The sequence below is a fragment of the Halictus rubicundus genome, chromosome 3, assembly GCF_050948215.1.
Source record: "Halictus rubicundus isolate RS-2024b chromosome 3, iyHalRubi1_principal, whole genome shotgun sequence".
NCBI classification, from domain to species: domain Eukaryota; kingdom Metazoa; phylum Arthropoda; class Insecta; order Hymenoptera; family Halictidae; genus Halictus; species Halictus rubicundus.
Window position 1 is genome coordinate 7,385,811 of NC_135151.1, and position 21,857 is coordinate 7,407,667.

General features: G+C 39.5%; 2 protein-coding genes across 5 annotated transcripts; both read right to left on the reverse strand.

Annotated features, from left to right (window-relative positions):
* Positions 1–258: 258 nt before the first annotated feature.
* Positions 259–4,582, reverse strand: LOC143352543 (protein THEM6). The gene is made up of 3 exons (XM_076785137.1): positions 4,241–4,582; positions 2,568–2,782; positions 259–1,401 (listed from the first exon to the last, which is right to left on the reverse strand). The coding sequence occupies exons 1-3, from the start codon at positions 4,386–4,388 to the stop codon at positions 1,165–1,167; spliced, it is 600 nt and encodes a 199-aa protein (XP_076641252.1). The 5' UTR covers positions 4,389–4,582; the 3' UTR covers positions 259–1,164.
* A 1,145-nt stretch (positions 4,583–5,727) lies between these two features.
* LOC143352540 (protein THEM6) lies at positions 5,728–20,580 on the reverse strand. 4 transcript variants are annotated; one of them, XM_076785131.1, is made up of 6 exons: positions 20,233–20,580; positions 20,013–20,149; positions 17,037–17,550; positions 13,225–13,439; positions 9,660–9,845; positions 5,728–9,288 (listed from the first exon to the last, which is right to left on the reverse strand). In XM_076785131.1, exons 3-6 carry the CDS (start codon positions 17,191–17,193, stop codon positions 9,142–9,144), a joined length of 705 nt encoding a protein of 234 aa, XP_076641246.1. In that variant the 5' UTR covers positions 17,194–17,550; positions 20,013–20,149; positions 20,233–20,580; the 3' UTR covers positions 5,728–9,141. The 4 variants fall into 4 exon arrangements, with proteins under 4 accessions (XP_076641246.1, XP_076641245.1, XP_076641248.1 ...); XM_076785130.1 differs by having other exon boundaries at positions 20,013–20,580; XM_076785133.1 differs by having other exon boundaries at positions 5,728–9,255; positions 20,013–20,572.
* Positions 20,581–21,857: the final 1,277 nt, after the last annotated feature.

Here is a 21,857-nt window from a genome sequence, read left to right on the forward strand (position 1 = left end):
GAAAGTCTATTTTATCATTATTATTGTCGCAAATATTGTCAAGAGCAATTGATATTTTTTAATACAAGAACAATGTTTAGTGTTCAATGTTCTTGATTGATCGAGCAAGGTACATGTAGATCAGGATCACGCATATGTGTGATTTAGGCACACGTGCTGATCTCTCAGACTAATAAAATCGAAGTTGTTGTTAAGTTCTAGTTATTGAAGACCGTTTCTATAAATTGTTAGAGAAATAAATAAATATTTCTACACAGCATCTCGTACGTTTCTTTATTCTATTGCCACGTAAATTGACAAGCAAATTGTTACTGGTTCTGTAATGTGTATTGTTGTGTAATATCAAAAGATTATAAAAAGTAAGATTTTATACGATAAATGATTGCACAAGAGCATGATTTTATTCAGCAGAATAATTTGATTATAATGAAAGGAAATCTAAATTGGTATTACGTCTACTGGAATATTCCGACGATTCTTTTGCATTCAATTATCGACGCTTAATCTGGAACATTGTGGATACTGTAATGTATCTACTGAATCATTCATGAACATTTGACGTATACAAGAGTGCTACTTCATTGACACGTGATACAAACACGTGATAGGTCAAAAGTGATACAACTTACTTTCATCATCGAGTCTTTCTAATTGAAAGTGCAGAGACAGAGGAAACTTTATGGCTAATCTAATTACAATTGTCACGGTTTTCCCGTCTAAGAGCGACTTAACAAAAAATAACTACATATTGCCAATGGTATAGAAAAAGTAATAATACATTAAACAACACGAAAGACACATTGGAAGTGTAAACAATCGTTGAAAAATAAACCTGTTATAATGTTATAATTAGTGTTATAATTAGAATACTGACCTCATGAAAATCAAACAATAAAACAGCAAAATAAATAAAATTTGCTACTGTAAACTTTGATATTTTAGATCGCCATCTATCCACCAAAGCCTTCCTCTCAAAAAATAAAATTTCCCTAATCACCAGCTCCGTAAATTACCAATTATTTCCACATGCTGTGTGCACGAATTAATATCGAATAAATCGCAATACGTTCCACTTTTCAAAGTCACAATTTTCTTTTTACTCAAACATTTCTGAGCACGTCGAAAGTGCCCTGAAAAAAATACGCTAAAATCATAAAGCAGTGTTCAGTCACGTTTCTTCAGCTTCTGAGAGGACTCCTCCATGGAGTCCATCCACAACTGCAGCTCCTTCGTTATCTGTGGCTGTTCAGCACTGGGCTCCAGTTCCTTGACAATATCGGTAATAGGAACTTTGAGGCCAAAAGTCGTTTGTTTACTGAGGCCAACAGCTCTGACGAAGCCGTCCGTTATGCTGATGAACTGGTGCTCCAAGTAGAGGTTCCTGTCGTCCCAGTAGATCAGCTGTGAAAGCGAAACCAGTTTCAAACGACCGCTCGAGAGTGAGCCTTGTTCGCTCGCGAATTAACCTTGTGGTTCGAATGTCAAGGGCGCGCTATTGCAATTGCACTGTTCGACGGGTATTCGGATTTGTAATACTGTGTAAATGCTACTAATTGGCAGATCTTTGTGAGCTGAATATAAATCGGCAAGTTATTTTCGGTTGGCGTGTGTCGAGAAAATCAACGACGAAAAATAAGATGCAAACTTTCAGGTTTGAAAACGCATTGCGCTTTACCAGAAATGATTACACAAGTATACTTTACTCAGGAATATTCTGTGGAATGTGCTGAATAAGATGGTGTAGGTTGACGTTGCATTTTTAGTGGGAATATATGTTTAAATAATATTTCACGCCTGAAATGGGGAAATTATTGGCATGATCCGAATATTTTTCAATTCATTTGAACAAATACAGACAGAATTGTAATTATTTCATAGTGAATCATTGACCTACGGACGACCGCGGTAAAAGTTCCGAATCATGTTCCCTTTTTTAGAATACAAACGAAATCGTTTTGCAGGACGCGTTAAAAGTCAGCAGGGATACTCAACACGCATAATGTGGTATTAAATTATGCCATATGCAGAGGTGTTACAGAATCGTATTATGCAAGCTACAACTGCACAATAAATACTCGTAAACCACAGGTCGTAATAAAAATTGAGAATTTGCATTTTTATTACCTTTTTCAAGCGATTTAAAAATATCCTCAAAATTGTCGCATTTCAGGTTTCCTTCTCACTTTAACTATTTTTTCAGAGCACAATCTTATGCATGTTAGAACTGCATAGCTATTACTCTCGAAGTGCAAAACCTCTTCGAAGGTGAAAGTTTGCGTTTTGTTTAACACTGAACCTACCAAGCATTAACAGTATCTGGTAAAATTGAGATTGTCCGTAATTTTCAATATAATAAATGCTTGGACAAGGAAATTTATGCTGCTATTTTCCATAAATGAATTTTTATAGTTTCAATAATTGTAAAATATAAAACCGGTCATTTTGACCGTGGTAGGTTTAGTGTTGAAATCGATTTCACAAAGATTTAGTAAACTGTTGTTACCTAAAGTTACAAATTGAGATAGAAGATTTCGAATCAATTTTTGCAACGGAAACTTTAACAGTACCTTGGTCGTGATCTTGAAAGGTGTGAAAATGGGAAGAGCTCGCCTGTACCGGGTCATCGATGCACCTTGCACCGCGCCCCCTCCTCTCTTCGAAATTGCAGCATGCAAACCGGTGCTGTCCCAGTAATAAAACCTCGCGAAATCCAGTTCTCGAAGGTACCTCGCATTGTTCATATGCTTCAGAACTAAATCGATGTCCTGGGTGGTGCACAATCCTGTAAAAAAATTGTTCCATCGATACAAAATGGCAATAACAATCCGAACCGCATCGGGAAAAAGTATATCGTGTTACTTTGGTATCATTAACAATTGTTATTGACGGTTTATAATCTAATCACAGCGCGTTGATTTATTCATAGCGAGATTCACACGACCTGACATTGCACTGCAATCTTATCGCACGTGCAATTTTGTCGACTCATCGCAAGTTTGAATGTTTATTGGTTCAATTTCGAATTTTTGTAAAGTATTTTTGTTGATTAATTATGAATTGAAGGATTTTGGGATTGATATTGCGATACAGGTATATGAATTGCATTTTGTGGAGATTTAAATGCACTAGCATTCAGAAGGAGAACTGATTCATAGAATAAAAGTTCGATGGGCAAAAAAGCAGCTAAAGAACATGTAGTCAACATCCTAATAATGTCAAACGTCATCCGGTTTGGACCATATGTCATTGAATGTCACTGGACGCCATTAATGGTCTTGTAAAGCGTACATGATCACGTAAATAGTAGACAAGCAGTACATGGTAAATTGTAGACAATTACATGATACATTGATCTTTCAAATGCGTTTGCTGTGAACAATGCAGTGGACTTTTAATCGTATTCGAAAGAAGAAAGGATTTTGTTAATTCAGCCATTTGACTTGATAAAATGTGCAATGTCACTCCTGCCATACAATTATATTCAGCGAATAACGTTAAGATGAACGAGTTTCAATTTTTAACAACAATATTAAGAATGCCTTTGCAATATATTTTTTATGCATTCTTCAGTGTCTGTTGCAACATTCGCCATGAATTAAGTAAATAAACTATTAACGACTACGAAGTTACGATCCAGTGTCGTTTCCATTAGGATACACTGCTCATAATTAAATATGCTTGTATCGTTAAAAAAAAATAACGAAAATAACTAAAATAGTAACTAAAAATAACTAAAATAGATACTTATTTGCATTCACTCAACAACCGTCAAATGTTACTATCAAAGGTATCTAGAATGTATATCAAAAAACATAAGAGTATAGAGAGGACACGAACCATTAAAAATACAGAATGAACAGTGTAACATTATACACAATCTGTTTCTCCTTCGTCGCGACCAACATCGCATATCGACGAAAAAAATCAAAATTCCAGTGTCCAAATAATAAACATAGACATCGAATCTACTGTGTCACGCGCCATACTCGAGTTTGCGCAATTCGATCCCAACCTCGAGACCAGCTGAGCCGGCAGAATAGGTCAATATTAATTGCTACCTATAAAACGATTAATAAATTACAATAACAACCTTTACAAACAAGAAATTTAACGCTGTCACAATCAGACAAATACTACATCAACGCAAACCACCGACGGGCATTTAACATTATCAGAATTCTCAAAACATGTAGATACCTTATCAAGAGATAACACAAATATTACAATAAATTTTACAAACCATAAGTGGTAGTGGTTTCTAGCAGACTCTTCCTCTTTTTGTTGAAGATCCTGCCAGTACCAATTGTGAAAATGATCCTGAGGAAGTAGTTGACATCGAAGAACATGAAGAGGAGCAGCACGAGTACCAATGTGCAGGCGCAGACCATTTTTCTGTGTCGGTTTCGAAAGTCGAGATGAAAAGGAAGAATTCAGCGAAAACTGTGGATGTTTGCGCGGCAACAGTCCACGGAAGACTGCGAGCTTACTATGAAATACCAAACAGCAAGGCCTTACGAAGAAGACGCAACCGGTTTCTGATCGAGCCAAGTCCCATTATCCAACACCGGTGTCTGTTCGTTGCGCTCGGCGTGCGTCGCGGTCAAAGTACTAGGTCACTAAATAAGTAACACGAATTTCTTTTTCTTTTTGTTTTTCTCTCTTTGGGGACCCGTAATTAGCCCTCCGGGGACCCAATCGGAGGTTTACTCGACTTTATGTGGGTCTCTTCAGGTCATTCTTTTACAGGACTCTGCATCTCGATTTTAATTATCCGCTGAGGTTACCGATCTATATCGGTAGGTACAAAACAATAGAATTAATTGACGAGGACCGTTCCGAGTTTTCATTTTGTGGTTATTAGAGTCAATAATAGTTAGGCTGCCACGGTGATCACATGCGCAGCGGATTTGGAAAGTATTGGAACGCTGAATTTTTAATTTATGGGAAATCGTCAATATTCGAGTACGCCGCGCCATCTCTCAGAAATCGGAGACTGTTTATACCGATTTAAAAGTGGATCTTTGTGGCGATATTTGGGTAGAATTTGCAAAATGCAAGGAGATTAAAGGGGGAATTCAGTATCACATACCTTAACTTTTCCATTTTTATTTTATTAAATGTATTGATTTGATTTGATGGAATTGTCCAGGTTGCTATTGTTAGTCAAATTGATTAATCACTAAACTGTTATAATTTCGTGAGAAAAAATCGTACGACAATGAACCTGGACTCACTTTAAAGCTTGAAGTCTCTACCTTGACCATCCATCATTCATCTGAGTCTAAAAATTTTTTGAATTGTGCAGCAGGTAAGAAACTGAAGACATATTTTTTCTTCTGAAAATGTTACGAATTGTTCCTGAAACCGTCTACAACAATGCTACCAAATTTTTTCGTGACTGAAACTATCGTAGATTGAACCCTCCTCTTTAAAATGATCCCTTAAAAATTTGATTTACAAGTTTTGCTGGAAGCATAAATTTATCGAAGCACTTATCAAGGTCGCAAAAATTCAAGGCTATTACGTAAAAAGAAAGCCCCCGTCAGTTCAAAGTCACGCATAAATAATTCAAGTCTTTATTATGCAAACATGTCAGTTCCACTGTGCCGTGAACTTAAACTTAAGAAATCAAATTGCAAATTCGTTTGGTTGCTTCGTGTAGTAAATTTTCAAAGTAAATAACCAGACGTACACCGGAACGAAAACTCCTGACCTATCTAAAGAATATTTATTTGTTTTCTTTTTTTATTTTTTTTTTTTGGACAGTGGTGTGTCGACGACATGATTATCAACACTATATTTATCCGACACAGCGACAATTATTATTATCTAGAGGTATAATGACACGTCTCCGCATATTTACGTACAACGTGCAGAATGCTAGGAGCTGTCGAGGCTCGCTAAAATCCACGGCTACTTTAATGACCAAAATACTACGATGCGAATTTTTAATTGGAAATTCGGTGGAGGACACTTTACGGATTTGTCTGAAACGGCGCCGGTAATAAAAATCCTCGAAAATCTCGAGGATCGATTGCGATAAACGTCGACTCGGATCCGACCAATTATCCTACTCGCTGAAGAGCAGTGCTGGGCAAAATAGTACTTGAAATAAGATATAAAAATATCTCTGAGAAATATTCCCTTGCCTGTCGTTACATTGATCTATTCGAAAAAATCGTTTACTTTCGTATTCGAGAAAATATTATTCAAAATATTTATTCGATAAAAAAAGCATTATTATGTACATTTTAGCAAAAACTCGTAAAAAATATTTTTTTAATTGTTTGGGTATATGAATGATGTTCTCTCTCTTGAAGATACCTGTTACTATATTTTGACAACTATTAGACTGTAGATTTTTATGCAAAAATGCCCTGCAATCATTGAAACATACAGGATCTACATAGACAATCGTTTCTTTTATAAATAATTTTAATGGGCTGAAAATAATACAACAGTATTTTTACTGTTTTTGTGATTCAATGGTGTAACGATTAGACTGGGGATTCTTAAGCAAAACAAAAATTTTCCGTATTGATTGCAAGACACCGGAGCTACGTAGACAATTTATTTCATTTTGTTCTCATTCTCATTGTTTCGTAGTTCTTTCGTCATTCCCGCTGTTTTGCATTTGACCTATCCATCTTTGTCGCAAATGCATAAAATCGGCAGTCTAATGACAATGCTAATACACAATACAATGAGTTGTTATTTCTCACGTAGTATGTCCAAAAAATTAATAATTCCAATTCATAAATAATAAATACGTCTTTTCGAATACTCTTGTAGGTAACACTGAGAAATACATAATGAAATACTATCTTGTATAAATTAAAGTATTTCAATTACTATTTATAATACAGATTTTAATGTACCCAGCCCTGCAGAAGAGACACCGAAACGAGATCAGAAAGTAAAAACTGACAACGCGATTCGCATCGCGCGAAGGCACGTCGAGTGCATCGTAGAAATATAAACACCTCTTTTGTTAGCTCGTTTGTAAAATAGATTGTTGCATTTCTGCTGTTCTGCGATAGTTTGCGATACGACCTTGTCTCTCTCTCCCCTCTCCCTCTCCCTCTCTCTCTCTCTCTCTCTCTCGCTCTCCCTCTCTCTTTAACCCGAAAGAGTCGTTTACCGACGCCAGTCACGCGTTATAATAAAAAAATGTAAATAACGTCGCGCGAGTCGCGATTATTCTCAACAAAGAACATTCAACAAAGGCGACTCTTCAAACCTCAGAAGCGCCATTGAAATGGATTTCTCGACCTCGGTGGAATCTTCTTTGAAGTCACCGTGGCACACCGTTCCACGGTGTCGCCGGCAGCCTTTTGTAAATTACATACATACATACAGAGTTTCATAACGGAATCTATTGATACATCGATCCGACCAAGCACTCCGACATTTCGGTAAGCATTTGCAAAATGGCACCATTCTTTCATCTCTATGATTTCTTTAACCCTAAATAATTTTCCTTTAAAGTTTCAATTGGAACATTTAAGTTTCGTGATACCAGAATTCGCGAATTCAATATTAAAAATTTAGCTATGTCCGCATTAGTGTGGATGTGCCTCGAAGCAACATCGAGCAACTTTTAGTCGTCTTCTTCTTCTTTTACTCAGTAAAAAAGAAGATAACAAAAGGCGACAAAAAGTTGCTAGATATTGCTTCAGTGTAAACATAGCTTAATTGTTTCCATTTTGTATATTCTGCTTCTTTATAATGTAGATAAAATATTTTTTTTTCTTATATTTATGAGAAAAGGGTTCAATTAGACTCGTATTTTTATTCGGCGTTACCATTTCCACGCAAGATAGCTTATTAATTATCTAGGGTATATGTCGCCGATATATTTAGTGACAAATAAAAAATCATCGAGATGAGAAGGTTGTATCTTTTAACCCTTAGCACTCGAGTAGCGACTCGATTTGTTTGTATTCAATAAATTACTATAAGTATTGTATGAAGTATGATATCGCTTTCATATCCATAAAATGAAAGAACTCGTATACATAGAATGGAAATAATCTAGATTGAAAGAAATATTTGGTTTTGCATTTAAAATAGCTCTGAGTGCAAAGGGTTAATAAATAATTATTCAGAGGCATTCTCACGGTCGGAAACCACACCATCGCGTTGTCTAGCAAAATAGAGTCGCGTCTATCTCTTTTTTGTACTCTTTCGCTTTCTATGCATACGAGATGCAACACTCGACACTAGAACCACAACAAAAATCATAATAGTCCAGATAAAATCTCTCAAACAAAATCGTGTGAGTCTCGATACAATAATTGATGCAATTCATACAAAATCTATCGCGTTCATGTTAACAATTATTCACAGAGGACATTTTCAAATTTTCATCTTGCACGTAATGCCAACAACATTTTCAGCTAAATGATTCCAAAATGATAGTATAATCGTTACTAATAGCTCTCTTTGATAATAATTAACATAAACAGTTACATTCTTTTCGAACTCGACACAGCAAGCTGCACCGACAATGTATACATTAGAAATTACGATTCTACTTAAAATGAGCGTTCGAACGATGACTGTTTTAAGTCTCTGGCCAAGAGTAATCCTCGACAAAAAATTACTTATACATCGAAATGTTTCTCGAAAAACATGTTAACTCGATTCCAACGATTCTCCGACTGCAATAAGAAAAAAAAACAAACATACATAGGCATTCTTTAACTGAAAACGAGCACATGTAGACATTTTCAATTGAGTTACCTAAATAACAAACATATTCAGGCGTTCTTGGTCGAGTGCCGCGCCGTGTACAAACGTATATACACATTTTTGTTTCCCATCGATTGTAAGGTACTTTCTGAAACACCTTGTAAATACACACATGCGTATCGCGTTGCAACAACGTATAGAATCGATACCGAAACGGACGACCAAGATCACGATCCGTAGAAGCTTGAAGCGTAACAATCGCTCGTGGTCCTGTCGCCAATCGAGTTATTTATCAGCTCGAGAGGCTGTGCTCCGCCGAGAAACCGTTCGAGAAAGACCGACGCCCTCGAGAATCCTTGGAACACGTTCGACTTTCTATACTGTCGTGGTCGCGTAGACGGAAGCGGAAACGACGCCATTCGTGCTGGAAGGCGTATCCTCCGTCTGTCAGCAATTTGTGGTCGCCGCCGCCGCAGCCTGCCTCAGATGCGCCGAAGAGATCTCGTTGCTCTCGAGCCACTTGGCGACTTCCGGTGGCATCTCCGGTCTCACGTGTGGCATCTGCAACGTGCGCCCCAATTTATCTGCATCGATCTTTTACGATGAAACAGACAAACGACCCCCGAGTTATCGAGCTATCGTAACATCCCCCGTAGGTTAAAGGTTGGGCAATATGGAACCCTTGATTTCGAAGGCTTGTCAAAGCTAGTGTGAAACCTATATGAGAGGATGAAGGAATTTAATTTACCATGGTAGGTGATCACACATTCAAGACATACTTCAATCTTCTTTGTGTTTTGGTCGCCATGCTGGTGTCAGCACACCATGAATAGGGTTTCGCTTTCAATAGGATGCTGGAGTGATACTTAATTGTTAGGAAGATTATTGGCTCCGGGAAACTGAAGCACACGATGTTCCATATTACCTACATTTATGCTACAGGTAATCAAAGGATCCAATTATACCTGAGTGACGCCAGCCTCGACGTCTGCAGTCTGTTTCACTCCTCGTTCCATTAGGGATCCGATCACAGCCTCTGCGCTACAGTCCAACAGTCTTTGCCTGCAAATTGCTATAGCGCGTACGAATCCGTCGTTTGGAGTAATGAATCGGTGCTCCATGAACACCGATCTCTCGTCCCAGTATATAATCTGAAACAATGCCATTGATTAAATTAAATTAAATTAATTAAACATAAATTAAATTAAATAAACAGAAGAATTGGTGTGACGCGACGGTAGCGTGCCAAGTTTTCACCCGGACGACCAGGGTTCAATTAAATAAACAGACTGCAAAGATGGAGGCTTCAAGCTTTAAAATGGGTCCATGTTCATCGCCCTACCACTTTTCTTTGACGAAATTACAATAGTTTGAGTATCAAGAACTTTTCCAAAATCAGAAATTTACTGGCCGAACACTTCTAGAACCACTGTGTATGGCAAATCTTTTTTCAAACACCAATACAGTGTTTTTCTCTATATATGTCGCCAAGGCCTAGATGATAAACGTCGCGGAGTTATCCCCACTACCGCGGGGTATACCCCGTGAGGGGCCACGAAGCTCGAGAGGCCTCGGACGCCGAGGAGTGTAAACATAACACCTGGACGATACACGACCCTGGCAAGACCCGTGTTGTTGACATATATCGAGAATTCACTGTATTGCGTATGGCATGTTCGAGAGCTTTTGAAGCAAGAGCTGTCGCGCGATTCGTTCTCTAAAGGCAGGCTGAACCACCGAGTCCGTGAACAATGGGATAATCATTTTATGACAATCTGTTTAATTGACTTCGATTCTATATTCCGTGTGCACAGCTATAAAATTGATCGCGAGGAGGATAAATTGATGCGTACATCCTCCACTGCGGTGCGTCATGCGGCCGCCGAATGCATACGAAACTATAATGAATGATCGAGAATCGACTTCGGCGACCGGACAGGAAAGACGACGATTTGGTTCTTCAGTTTGCATGACCGAAACCGACAAATTTATTTGTTCATTCACCTACACCGTGTCTGAATCATATTCTAACACTCGTGAACTTTGCTGCACGACTTCAAATACTAAAGATTGCTTTTTCAAATTTTTCTATTTGGACCTAGATTGCAATTTCGAAAGATACGTTTGACAATAAATCTAGTAAGAATCTTTAGACTTTAGTCCATATTTTTACCATTGGTAACTTGTAGCAACGTTGCCTGATTTCGACGAAATCTACGGAATGTGTAGCGGCTAGCTGGGCGCCGGAAGAGAAATCTAGCACTAAGAAAGATTTATGGTTTGCACGGTATAAGACGCTATTTTTTAGAAGACGTATTTAACGGCTTCGGCCACTTGGCGGACAGATATGTCCTTGTAGTTCCTAGCGACGAACTCGATAGCGCAAGGGGACGCCATAAATTTTGGGTAGTCGAAGGGTCCCCAGCTTAGAGTGTCCCAGCGACGCGTGCGTGCTTTCTATCAACCAGGAAAGCTGGGCCCGTTTGACGTAAGCCAGCAGTCACGTGCCGCACTCAGCACTGGGCCCGGAAGACACCCCGCTGCATCACCAAAATTAGATTTTCACAAAACGACGCGCTCACCTTTCTTACGCACGAGGGGCGTGGAATGCAAAATTCACTGATTGGTGGAAGTTCCTCGAAAGGACTCGCACCAATCAGTCGACAAACGTTTTTCAAATATAAGACAGCAGACTACCGACGCGAAGGAGTCTAGTCACAGCCGAGTCGAGTCAAAGTTCAGTCACAGTCGAGTTAGAGTTGAGTCGCAGCCAGTCACAGTTCAGTTAGATTTACAATCGCGCTAGTTGCGACATCGCTGTTTAACAAATAAACTACTCAGTCATCAATCCCTGATTTAGAACATTATTCGAAGGCATTCGGCTACCACAACCCTGTTCCTTCAAATGTATAGAACCAACAGAAATCTACAAAAATTTTCTCTGTGCTTCAAAATTTCGTATTTTCTCATCGACTCTACCAAATTACAATCTTCTCAAAATTCCTTTTATAGATACAATGTTTACCCTAGCCAATAAAAGTCTCAGAACTATCCTCACTGCCGCGAGGTATACCTCGCGAGGAACCATGAACCGAGGCTTCTAGTGCTTCGCTGTTCTTTTTTACGTTCGGCGTGGATCAAAGGATAGTATCTCCTGGTAGATATATGTCCCCGGCTAGACCCGTGTTTTGGACATATTTCGAGTAAACACTGTAATCACAATTCGCTCGTCGTACTAACTTCTCAAAAGAAAATTCAAGCCTTCTGGTGAAATGTTGAGCAAGTACAGTCTTTACTCGATACATGTCCCAAATATCTAGCCGATAAAAGTTTCAGAACTATCCCCACTGCCGTGGGGTATACCCCGTGAGGGACCCTGAAGTTCGAGAGACCTCGGTCGCCGAAGAGTGTATCATGACACCGTAACATAGTATATCGGTGTGAGACCAGGAGACCACTACTAATCCAATAACAAAACTTCTTTATTTTTCATTATTCTTTTATAGGACTTTCGTGACACTTTTCTAATAAAAATGATACCAAATATGACATAATTCCGATGATATTTACTTGTGTAATGTCTCTTTTAATGGATGTTCAACGATGAAGTGGAATCACTATACGCGTCTCTTTGTTGAAACAAAACCCACGTAAGAGAAAAAGGAGGAGTTTACAGGGTTTCCAAGAAGTTATCGAAAACAAATGTTGATAGTTCTCGTCTGAGGACTGGACGACGATAATCCACCTGACAAAGGAGCACTACAATATCCTCGAAGTATCCCCGAGACAATAGGTCAGAGTCCAGCCGCGCGTGACGTAGATGTTAAGATGGGACTAACAATGACTGTTACGATGTAACCAATAATGTAACCTGTCTGCAGGAACGCGTCGTAAACACTTCGTAAAGCAAACCGTTGCTCGCGAGCGTAATCGAACACAGTAGCATTGTGTGTTTGATCTTCTCATGAGCACGCTGATTTGTTTTTTTCTGAGATAGGGAGGTGCAATTTGCAAATCAATATATCGCATGAATTCTTGTCAACTGGATCTAGTATTACTGTACTGTTCAACTGTTCAAAAACCTGTTTACTTTTACAGTTGCTGTAGTTACGGGACCTGTAGCATCCTTTTTGATTTTTGAAAAAAAAAAATAATAAAGTTCACAATGAGCACAGCAATCTAATGCTTTCTTTTTTAAAAAATTATAAATGTATCTTGAAAACTTAAATTTCAAATAGTTCATAGTGAAAGCAAAGATTTGTTCGTACCATTTTCAAAAAATTAAATATATGCTCTGAGAGAAGTGTTAAACTCAAAATTGCTAATACAGTTCATACTGAAAACAGTTGCCTGTTGATTTCTTTTTCAAAGAATAAAGAGAATGCTGAATCACGAGATCGATTGTAATTAATTACCATCTATAAAAATGTAAAGATTTGCTTAAACATCCGCTGCGTTAATTAACATTGTGAGCGCGTACAGAATGCAGTCGCATAAAATACATTAGAGGTTTAATAGTCTTCGGCATACCTTGGACGTAATTTTGAAGATGGAAAGCGGCTTGACAAATCGTCGATAGCGAATCGTCGCAGCCCCCTGCACAACCCCCGATCCTTGCGAGCAGATCTCGCGGTATAAGCTCGTCCTTTCATAGAAGTCTGCCCTTGCGAAGTCCAGCTCGCGAAGATACCTCGCGTTGTTCATGTGGTAGAGGAGCGTGTCCACATCGGTGGTGGCGCAAATACCTAACGAAACCAAATGTTAGTATAGCAATCAACACACGTGGCATTCGTAATTATATTTTCATTCCACGATCCAGACTGCGACTCAGAAGCGTATTTCTTACTGCAACGCCCTAAAACCGCAAAGTAAGAGTCTTTAGAGGGCCGAGAATGATTAAGAAAACCTCTGTACCACATTTTTATATCGTGGAACATTACAAAAATTCTGTAACATATTTTATTCCAAAGCTTAGAATTAGAAACTATTAAAGACCAACAAGGTATCGAAAAATTCGTATTATTTGTCATTTCAAGGTCCTGAAATCGCAAACTGGAAGCCCTAAAAGCCCAAGAAGGATTAAAAGAATCTTCCACCGTGTTTTTAGTCCAAAATTCGGAAGCCAAAAGTGAAAACTCTCAAAATCACCCCAAAAATTTGGGAATACATTTACCTGCACGAAAATGTTCAATAGGGAGTAGTGAATCTTTCTCGGTCGGAATTAGGGGCATTAAGAGCCAAAGGTAGTCACGTGACTTTTGCAGAGCCAGCAGGTCAGTAACTGCTGTATAATTTCCGTTCACAGCCTTCAGCCACTGACTTAAGATCCGTCTTGGTCTTGATCCGACGGGTCTTAAGTCTGTCACTAAATTTGTCACATTTTTTGCTCTGTATTATCGATATTATGAATTCTGACGTCAGAAACGTGCTTCAAGTTTTTGGCTTTATTTCGCAGAGAATCAAGACAAGATATAGCTCAATTTGTAGCTGGAGATATTTTCTAGTGCGCGCTGCTCTCGATTTCATCCAGAAAACTCATCCAATGGAATAAAAATGCTTGAATTCCACGACATGCACATCGTCAATTTTTGGCCTACTTCTAACGCTTATATCACCAAATATCTGCATAATCTCGTCAGCTCATGATCAGCTCGCGCTAGATTGAACCTTCCTCTTTCGAATGAGTCCTTTCCCAGCGAAAAAAATTCTCATATTAGGACGAAAAGTTGAGGCACGTAAAACCATTTTTGGCCTATTTTTGTCGGTAACGTGGTTACTCTACCTTATCGCGAATGTACACCGATCACGTAACCATCCCCGATCGTGAAACACTTGAACAACTTCGATAGATCGATCGAATCCGAACGATTCACTTTCGCGAAATCGAGAAACAGTCGGCGAGGAGTCGCGACGGCGCTTGGCGCGAATCGGTTTCCTCGTTCGTCGCAAGGACTAATAAATAAAAGATTAGCACTCGTCAGAATATTCCGGCATACTAAGCGTTTCGAGTATTTATTATTATTCATCGTAGTAGTCGCGCGGCTTAACAAAGACGCGCGTGTGTACGTGTGTCCGAACACCTGGCTGTACATTAGGATATGTAATAGTAATCGTATGCATCGACAGCGGTTAATATGTTACAAATGGTTCGACCACCAACGTTTCTCTCTCTAGCCGAGAATCAGCTCGTCAACTTCTAGCTCTAGCGGATGAACCTTTCTGTCGATCTGGAGTGTGCGTTAAGTACGAGCTAATTACAAGCGTCTACGGTTTCAAATGTTTTCCCGAGGATTTTCCTAGAGTTCTCCACACTTGTTCATTATTTCCCATTCACAGGCACAGAAAGAATTAACATTTTTACGCAAGGTTGTATGCACAGTATCTTGTGCGGGGATTTTTTCAAATGTTTACATCCAATGAAGTTCTTTGGAAACTTTGAAAATGCAGATTTTTAAGAAACACGTTACAGCTTCATTTTATCGACTTTCTGAGAACAGTGTTGAAGTGAGTATATAAAAGTGTGCTTAATCAGCACAGTTAAGTGCTAGTTACTACAGATTATTACTTCACGTCGGTTTATCTACAAATTTTTATAACAAACTGAACTGTTACATGTCCAAGATAGCGTATATAAAGTGTGGTTGATGAGCTTAAATGATTGTAATTGACCTTGAATGATATACAACACCTAGGATGATATTAATCAATGCATTCATTGTAGAGTAGGCTACATGTCAAGCTAATAAGATATACATATTTTCATTTTATAACGTGAGGAAGGTCAGTTTGACGTTGCGGAGGTATCTGAACAAGATATACACTCTTCATTAGACGGTAACGTCAAAGTGGAGTGAAACAAAGTTTTGTTTTAAAAACTTATTAAATAACTCAAACACTAGAATTAACGGCTGGAAGCATTAAAAGTCTCCAACTATAGCAATTGGTCGTAAGAACGACATTCAAAACATTTCTCCAAACAATAAATAGTTAAAAAAGAATCTGCAGTACACCCATATATGAGTGGCAAATGTCACCCTCTGTTATTAACAAACAATTAAATTCTCAATAGTCAAAACAGTCAAATTCTCCTATAAAAATGTCCGTAAAGCTCCTCGCTCCAATATCGAAGGGTACAAAAATCCCCAGACTACAACTGCTTTCCACAAAATTGTTTCTCAAGAACCAAGCTAAAAAATCCTTCGTCAACCCACTGAAACAGTCGGCAGCCATATGGGACATGATTCTGAATCCTAAAGGCTCCCCAAACGGTACATCCTGAGCACAAGACGCCTGCATGTCCTATCACCAGAGGACTCGTGTTTACGTTTCCCGGGTTGGTCCAGTTTCGCAGAATTTCGCCGCGTTCGTTCCCGAATCAATACTCGGTTGGATTTGCGACACAAGCAGCCGGCCGGTCAACTGATTCGCGTGTGGTAGGTCAAGGTCCAACGGGAACGGGACCGCGGTAAGTCGTCGAATTGTAAGGATTCCGTGGGCTTACGTAGCAACCGGTACGAGAATGAGATGCATTTTCACGGAATCTTTACGCGTACTTATGGTATTCGATTACGTAGCAATTCCGTGTAGAACGCGTATCTGCTCAGTCAAGGAGACACTGTCAACGCTTAATCGTCTCTCAATCATCCATCTATTGCGACAGATTGACGACTGCGGTTAACACCCGTCAATAGATACTCGTTATTTACACGTATATTCATTTTGTTCCAACGTTTTAATTGGGGGTGGTGGAGGGGGGCGGTGACGAATCGATTCATCATTGAGATACTCTTTTCCATTTCTCATACATCACTTTGTATATAAACTCGTCTATTTTATTGGAAAACGTTCCGCCGTGCCTACACTCATTTTGTTTCAACCCTTTAATCGAGGGATGCCGAATTAATTCATCGTTTTTTTTTTTCTATTTCTTATAGATCTTCCAGTATCTTGATTTCGTTTCAACCCTTCGACTGGGGATAACGAGTCAATTCGTCATTCTAGTTCGCTGCTACCGTCTAAATGATTTCCATTTGGTATTAATTACAATGAACAGGAATCAAACCGGAATTTTTTGTCTACAAGAATTTTGAAAAAGCTGAAACTGTTGAAGCTCTCAAATCCTTTTAATCTATCCCCTGCGTTAAATTGCGTCTACTCGTTTTCACCGAAAGAATGCATATAATCCGCAGTCCACTGATCAATTTGTAAATATTCCCGTACAGACGGCGTCCCTAAAGAGTTAAACAGCCACTCGTGAGCACAAGACGATCCTTGTCAAGAGAACCCTGATCAACACGGGGGAATACACACCACAGTCTCTCATCCCGTAAAGAAGAACCTACCATAGACGGTGGTCTCGTCAAGGATGTTGACGCGTTTCTTGCAGAACCGCGCGAAGAACACGGTGAAGAACATCCTGAGGAAGTAGTGTATCTCGATTAGGCCGTAGATGGCGACGATGGCGAGGAACACGCCGGTCAGCACCCAACAAGTGATCATGTTGACAGGCTTAGCGTACGTATCGTCCTCGGCAACCTCCTCCCGTCTTCGAACCGAGAAAACAGCCGTGGAAAATGGCTAAATGTTAGTCAGGCTTTGGAATTCCGCCACCGGGAAGCCGAGCACCACTTTATTGATTCGCTGACGGCGTTTCCTGGGTGGTTTCTCGCCGACGAAGCGCTGCGCTGCTCGACTAGCATGACAGAGACTGATCGGCTTTGGGAGACCGGGACGCTCGTCTTCGGGGACCAAATCCCGATCCCATGTCTCCGGCGCACCAAGATCTCGATCTTCGCCGAGCAAACTCGCGTTGAAACCGGGAACGGAGAGCCTCTCGAAGAACACCGCGAAGAACACCTGCAACGTGAGAAACGTGTCGACGTGTGATCGCGACAGCATACGAACTGCGTTTTTCAGAAAACGTTGCGCGCGCGGAGGGCTCCACCTTTGCTAACCGACGCGAAGCGTGCGCTCGACAGCGGACGGATAACGATCGCAGGACATCATCTCCGATGCTCGTGCACCGGAAGTCTAGAGGTGACAGGATACTCTATTCGATATTGGCAAACATTCTAGAGTTGCTTTAGTTATTAGACACCGTCACGTGGAGGACGCGCTGCCAGCTGGCTATGATAGAGGCGATGGAAATAGGTGTCGCGAGTCACGCTTCGGACCACTGTCGGTGGAACGGAGATTCGTTGGTGTGCGTGGGATTTGTTGGTGGCGACAGGATGCTTGTGTGTAGACGGTTGTTGCAAGGAGGATCGTGAAGATTCGGTTTTGGAAGCGTTCTCGCGGTGAGAGTGTTAACCTTTTGCCCTTGAAGCTGTTTTAACTAAAAAAAAACCAACACATTTCTTCTGATCTAGAATATCTCCGCTGCACATGATTTACTTCCTTTTATACACCTGAAGCTTATCAGTATCACTCGTATTTATAACATTTGAATTTCTGGAAATTTCGTCAGCACAGACGTAGTAATGTACAAATTGTTTCAAATTATAGCAAAGCAATTTTTAATGACGCCTATGAGTCTTCATGCGAGCGCCAAGTGTTAATATTTGTCAGTAACGAACATTTGATTTGCAAAGAATTGATGATGTTTAAATTGTCATCATATGAGCAAGAAAAGTGGTGAAACAATAAACCGTTCGTGTTTTTTGTGAGATGATTTGTGTATAATACAGCGATGGGATATTGAGGACACATTTTGATGTGGATTCGAATGTCTCTGAAATCGTTGGAAAATTCGTTTCGAAATTGAATCTCCTTGTTTTATGAAAGAAAGCTGAGGAGTATGCACCTTATGTTATTGCAAAGCTGACAGTACACCTTTCATTCGAAGTTGAACAAAATTGCTAAAAAAAAAAAAATAGTACATCAATTTTTATTTCGTGGAATTCATTACAGATCTATGGAACATTCAGTCGTGAAAGAAATTCTTCGAACGTTTTCAAAGAAAATGAAGGATGCATTGAAAAAGCAGAGACTGTTTGGTGAATCGTCAATGTTTAAACAGTTACGATTTTGTAAAAAAAGCAAGCGCTTAACAATAAATCTTCAACAGTTTAAACATTGACAATTTTTCGAAAATGGGAAATACAGTGTTCAAACACTCTTTGAAGTCACTGTGTACAGAGTCAACCCTTTCATAAAACGTGATGAGCAAAATCTGTGTCACCTAAAACCTGCGATGAAAACATGCGTGCTATATAAGGGTTGTCCAAGTTTGTTAACCCTCGTACGCCGTTTAAAAATAGTTGCGTGAAAGTAATTTCACATTTTAAAGAGACACTGTAGAAACTCGATCACCCGAACTTCAAATGTGACAGCTCGATTCAAAGCGATCTATACAAATAATTAAGGGGAAGATGCGAAATAACTAAAAAATGATCGCGTAAATGTTAGCAGAAACGTGTCTGGTAAGTTCATTTCTTATGACTAGACTGCGGATTTTGTACATTTATGCCAAAAATGACTAAATTAAATTCAGGACAGTACAAACATTCGCAGGATGTAAAAATACTGTTACATTATTTACAACTCGTTAAAATTGCAAAAGAAAGAAATACATGTTTGTGTAGCTCCTGTATCTTGAATCTAATGTATATCCGTGGTCTAATCATAACGGAGGTTTTATTATGCAATTTAGGTTGCAAACAATTTTGTCACACCAACAGAAAAAAAAAATAGATAAAACACTGTACGAGATTTAGCAGCAAGAAATGAGTGAACTTTCAGAAGGACAATTTTTGCACCGTGTTCTCACAATGCTGTATTATAGAAGGGTTGAATGGATCTAGAATGAAACCGTGTTCATCAACGCTTGATATTTTAATAAAGACATAGGTTGTCTTATATCCTATCGTACAATTTACGACACGAACAGAAAAAAATAAAAGAGAGTACAGGATCAGAAAACGAGGAAGAAGTAAATATAAAAAAAAAACAGTTAACTTTTGCTCTGTGTGTGTTTTTAACGTTGCAGAAGGGTTGAAAGAGTGCTATCACAATATTATTGAAGGGTTGGTAGAAGGTACAAGGGAAACAGATGCAATTTACTCATACTTAAATGTTTGGTAATTGAATAATGTAAACAATATTTTGAATAATGAGATAGACATTTTTAGTGGCGCCTCAGAGTCGTCACTCGAGTTCTGAGGGTTAAGAAAGAGCAACTGAAAAATATTTCAAAAATAATATCGAAGCTCTTTATAACAATATTGAAACCTCTAACGTGTATCATCCCAACCACCACTCAATGAGCCCGCTCGAAACCCAATCGAAGAGAACAACAGAAAACTTCAAGGAAAACCTACTTTCAATACTTTTTCCCTCGGAACGTCAGCGCTTATCAGTCTCCTCGCGTCCCACCTCGCAATTCCAAAACTCACGGTCCAAAAACCATGGATCGGCAATGCGCCACTCGAAGCTCCGTTATCAGGCCTTCTATCAGCTCTGTAATCTCTTCGCCGTTTAATCTCCAGACACTGCAATCGATGGCGGCACACGACGATGAAAAGACCAGCTGGTGGAAACGCACCCCTTGTATCCGTTGCAACCTCCGGGCTTCAATGCACGCACATGCTCTCCGCGGATCGCGCGCGCACCACCGATCTCGAAAACACTCTCCTTCTCTCTCTCTCCCTCTCTCTCTCTGTCTCTCTCTCACACACACACTCTCTAAAATCGGTCTGTTCCTGGCGACGACATCTCACGGACTGGCGGATTGGCGTCTTCGCGGGTTCGTCGTCACCCTCGGCGCCGGGACGTCCCTTTTCTGAAGTCGCATCTGCGCCGAGGACATCCAACCATCAAGCCGGCGGTCGACCAGGTGGGAGACGAAGCCTCACCGAGCCTTGACGTCAGAATCCTTCGCCGGCTGTGATCATGGCAACCGAGTCGTTGTTTGTAGGCGGCTGGCCGACAGAGACGGTCTGACCATTCCAGGACCGGCTTGCGAAAATCGGATAAATGTTATACATCATTCGCACGATTTCGGACACCTGCGAACGAAGGTTTCTAGTTTTCTGGTGCCGGTTCACAGATCAGTGCGATGAGATTCTATCTGCGCTCGGCGTTTGAATTTTAAGTTACACGCGGACCTAACGATTCTTATCGCGACTTGATTCATGTTCCGGTACATGAAGTGTTGAAGTTATGATTTTTACCAGAAGTAAACCGAACTGACCGTTCTGTACCAAAGGAAGCTTAGAAATCGTCTTTTATAGAATCGTTTGAAATGAAATGATTAGATTGCCTTACCGAAGCTGAGTTGTTGGTTCACGGTTGAAAATGCTGTTGCTGTTGAAGGAGCTATCTAATAATCCTTAGCTATGGACTATAGACGTTGAGAAAGTACGCGATAATCGCTGGTGGGTAATTTGTTAACTATGCGAGGTAGGAGAAGTTTTGGAGATTGAATTTTCGTTATTGATTTATTTTTGCGATTGTGGACAACGGACAATTAGGAAGGGAGAGTAGCCTAATTCGGCCCTCTGGCTATATGGAGCCACCGTGTAAAAGCAGAATTATTTAGCAGGCACGTGACAGGAAGATTACAAAAAGACAGATAAAGCGATGCATGGCATATGGCGAGATATTGGGAAGTGTTTACTTTATGTGATCGTAACTTTAAAACGAGCATTTTTTACTTTTTGTAAATAAAAGTCTATATTGTGCGTACAAAGAAATCGTTAAAAATATGAATTAATAATTATAGAAAGCTATGAATGAAAATGATGGATGGTGATGCGTTTATTTCCGGGAATATTGTGCAACAAGATAGAAGGTTTCAATAAAAAATTGAATGAAATTTTTCATATCTTTATATCGACGATTCTAGTAAGTTCGTGATAAGATAAAAATTTATTAGATACAGTTGCTTCTCTTTTTATAAACTTCTGCAGAATTTTCCATTCTGCATCTGCATAAAGATTTACGGTTCAACCGTTGCAGTCGTGTATTTATAATATTCCACACTCTCCAATTCCAAAAAGGTTCACCTGTTCATATAAAAACACACTATGCATAACTCCATAAAAAACCTTCATTTTAAATTCAATGATGACGCTGCTAGACTGCGATGAATTTTAATTAATCACCCCACCGTTGCTTCGCTCAATAAACTTGGACACATTTTTGTATGGATTTTTGTAAAAACG

Excerpts from the sequence above, each read along its gene's own strand:
- LOC143352543 (XM_076785137.1), bottom strand. The coding sequence starts at position 4,388 with ATGGTCTGCGCCTGCACATTGGTACTCGTGCTGCTCCTCTTCATGTTC. Across the intron at positions 2,783-4,240 it reads AGAAACCACTACCACTTATG|GATTGTGCACCACCCAGGAC; the intron begins GTTTGTAAAATT and ends ATTTTTTTACAG. Across the intron at positions 1,402-2,567 it reads CTTTCAAGATCACGACCAAG|CTGATCTACTGGGACGACAG; the intron begins GTACTGTTAAAG and ends TCGCTTTCACAG.
- LOC143352540 (XM_076785131.1), bottom strand. The coding sequence starts at position 17,193 with ATGATCACTTGTTGGGTGCTGACCGGCGTGTTCCTCGCCATCGTCGCC. Across the intron at positions 13,440-17,036 it reads TGACGAGACCACCGTCTATG|GTATTTGCGCCACCACCGAT; the intron begins GTAGGTTCTTCT and ends TGGTTTCGTTAG. Across the intron at positions 9,846-13,224 it reads TCTTCAAAATTACGTCCAAG|ATTATATACTGGGACGAGAG; the intron begins GTATGCCGAAGA and ends GCATTGTTTCAG.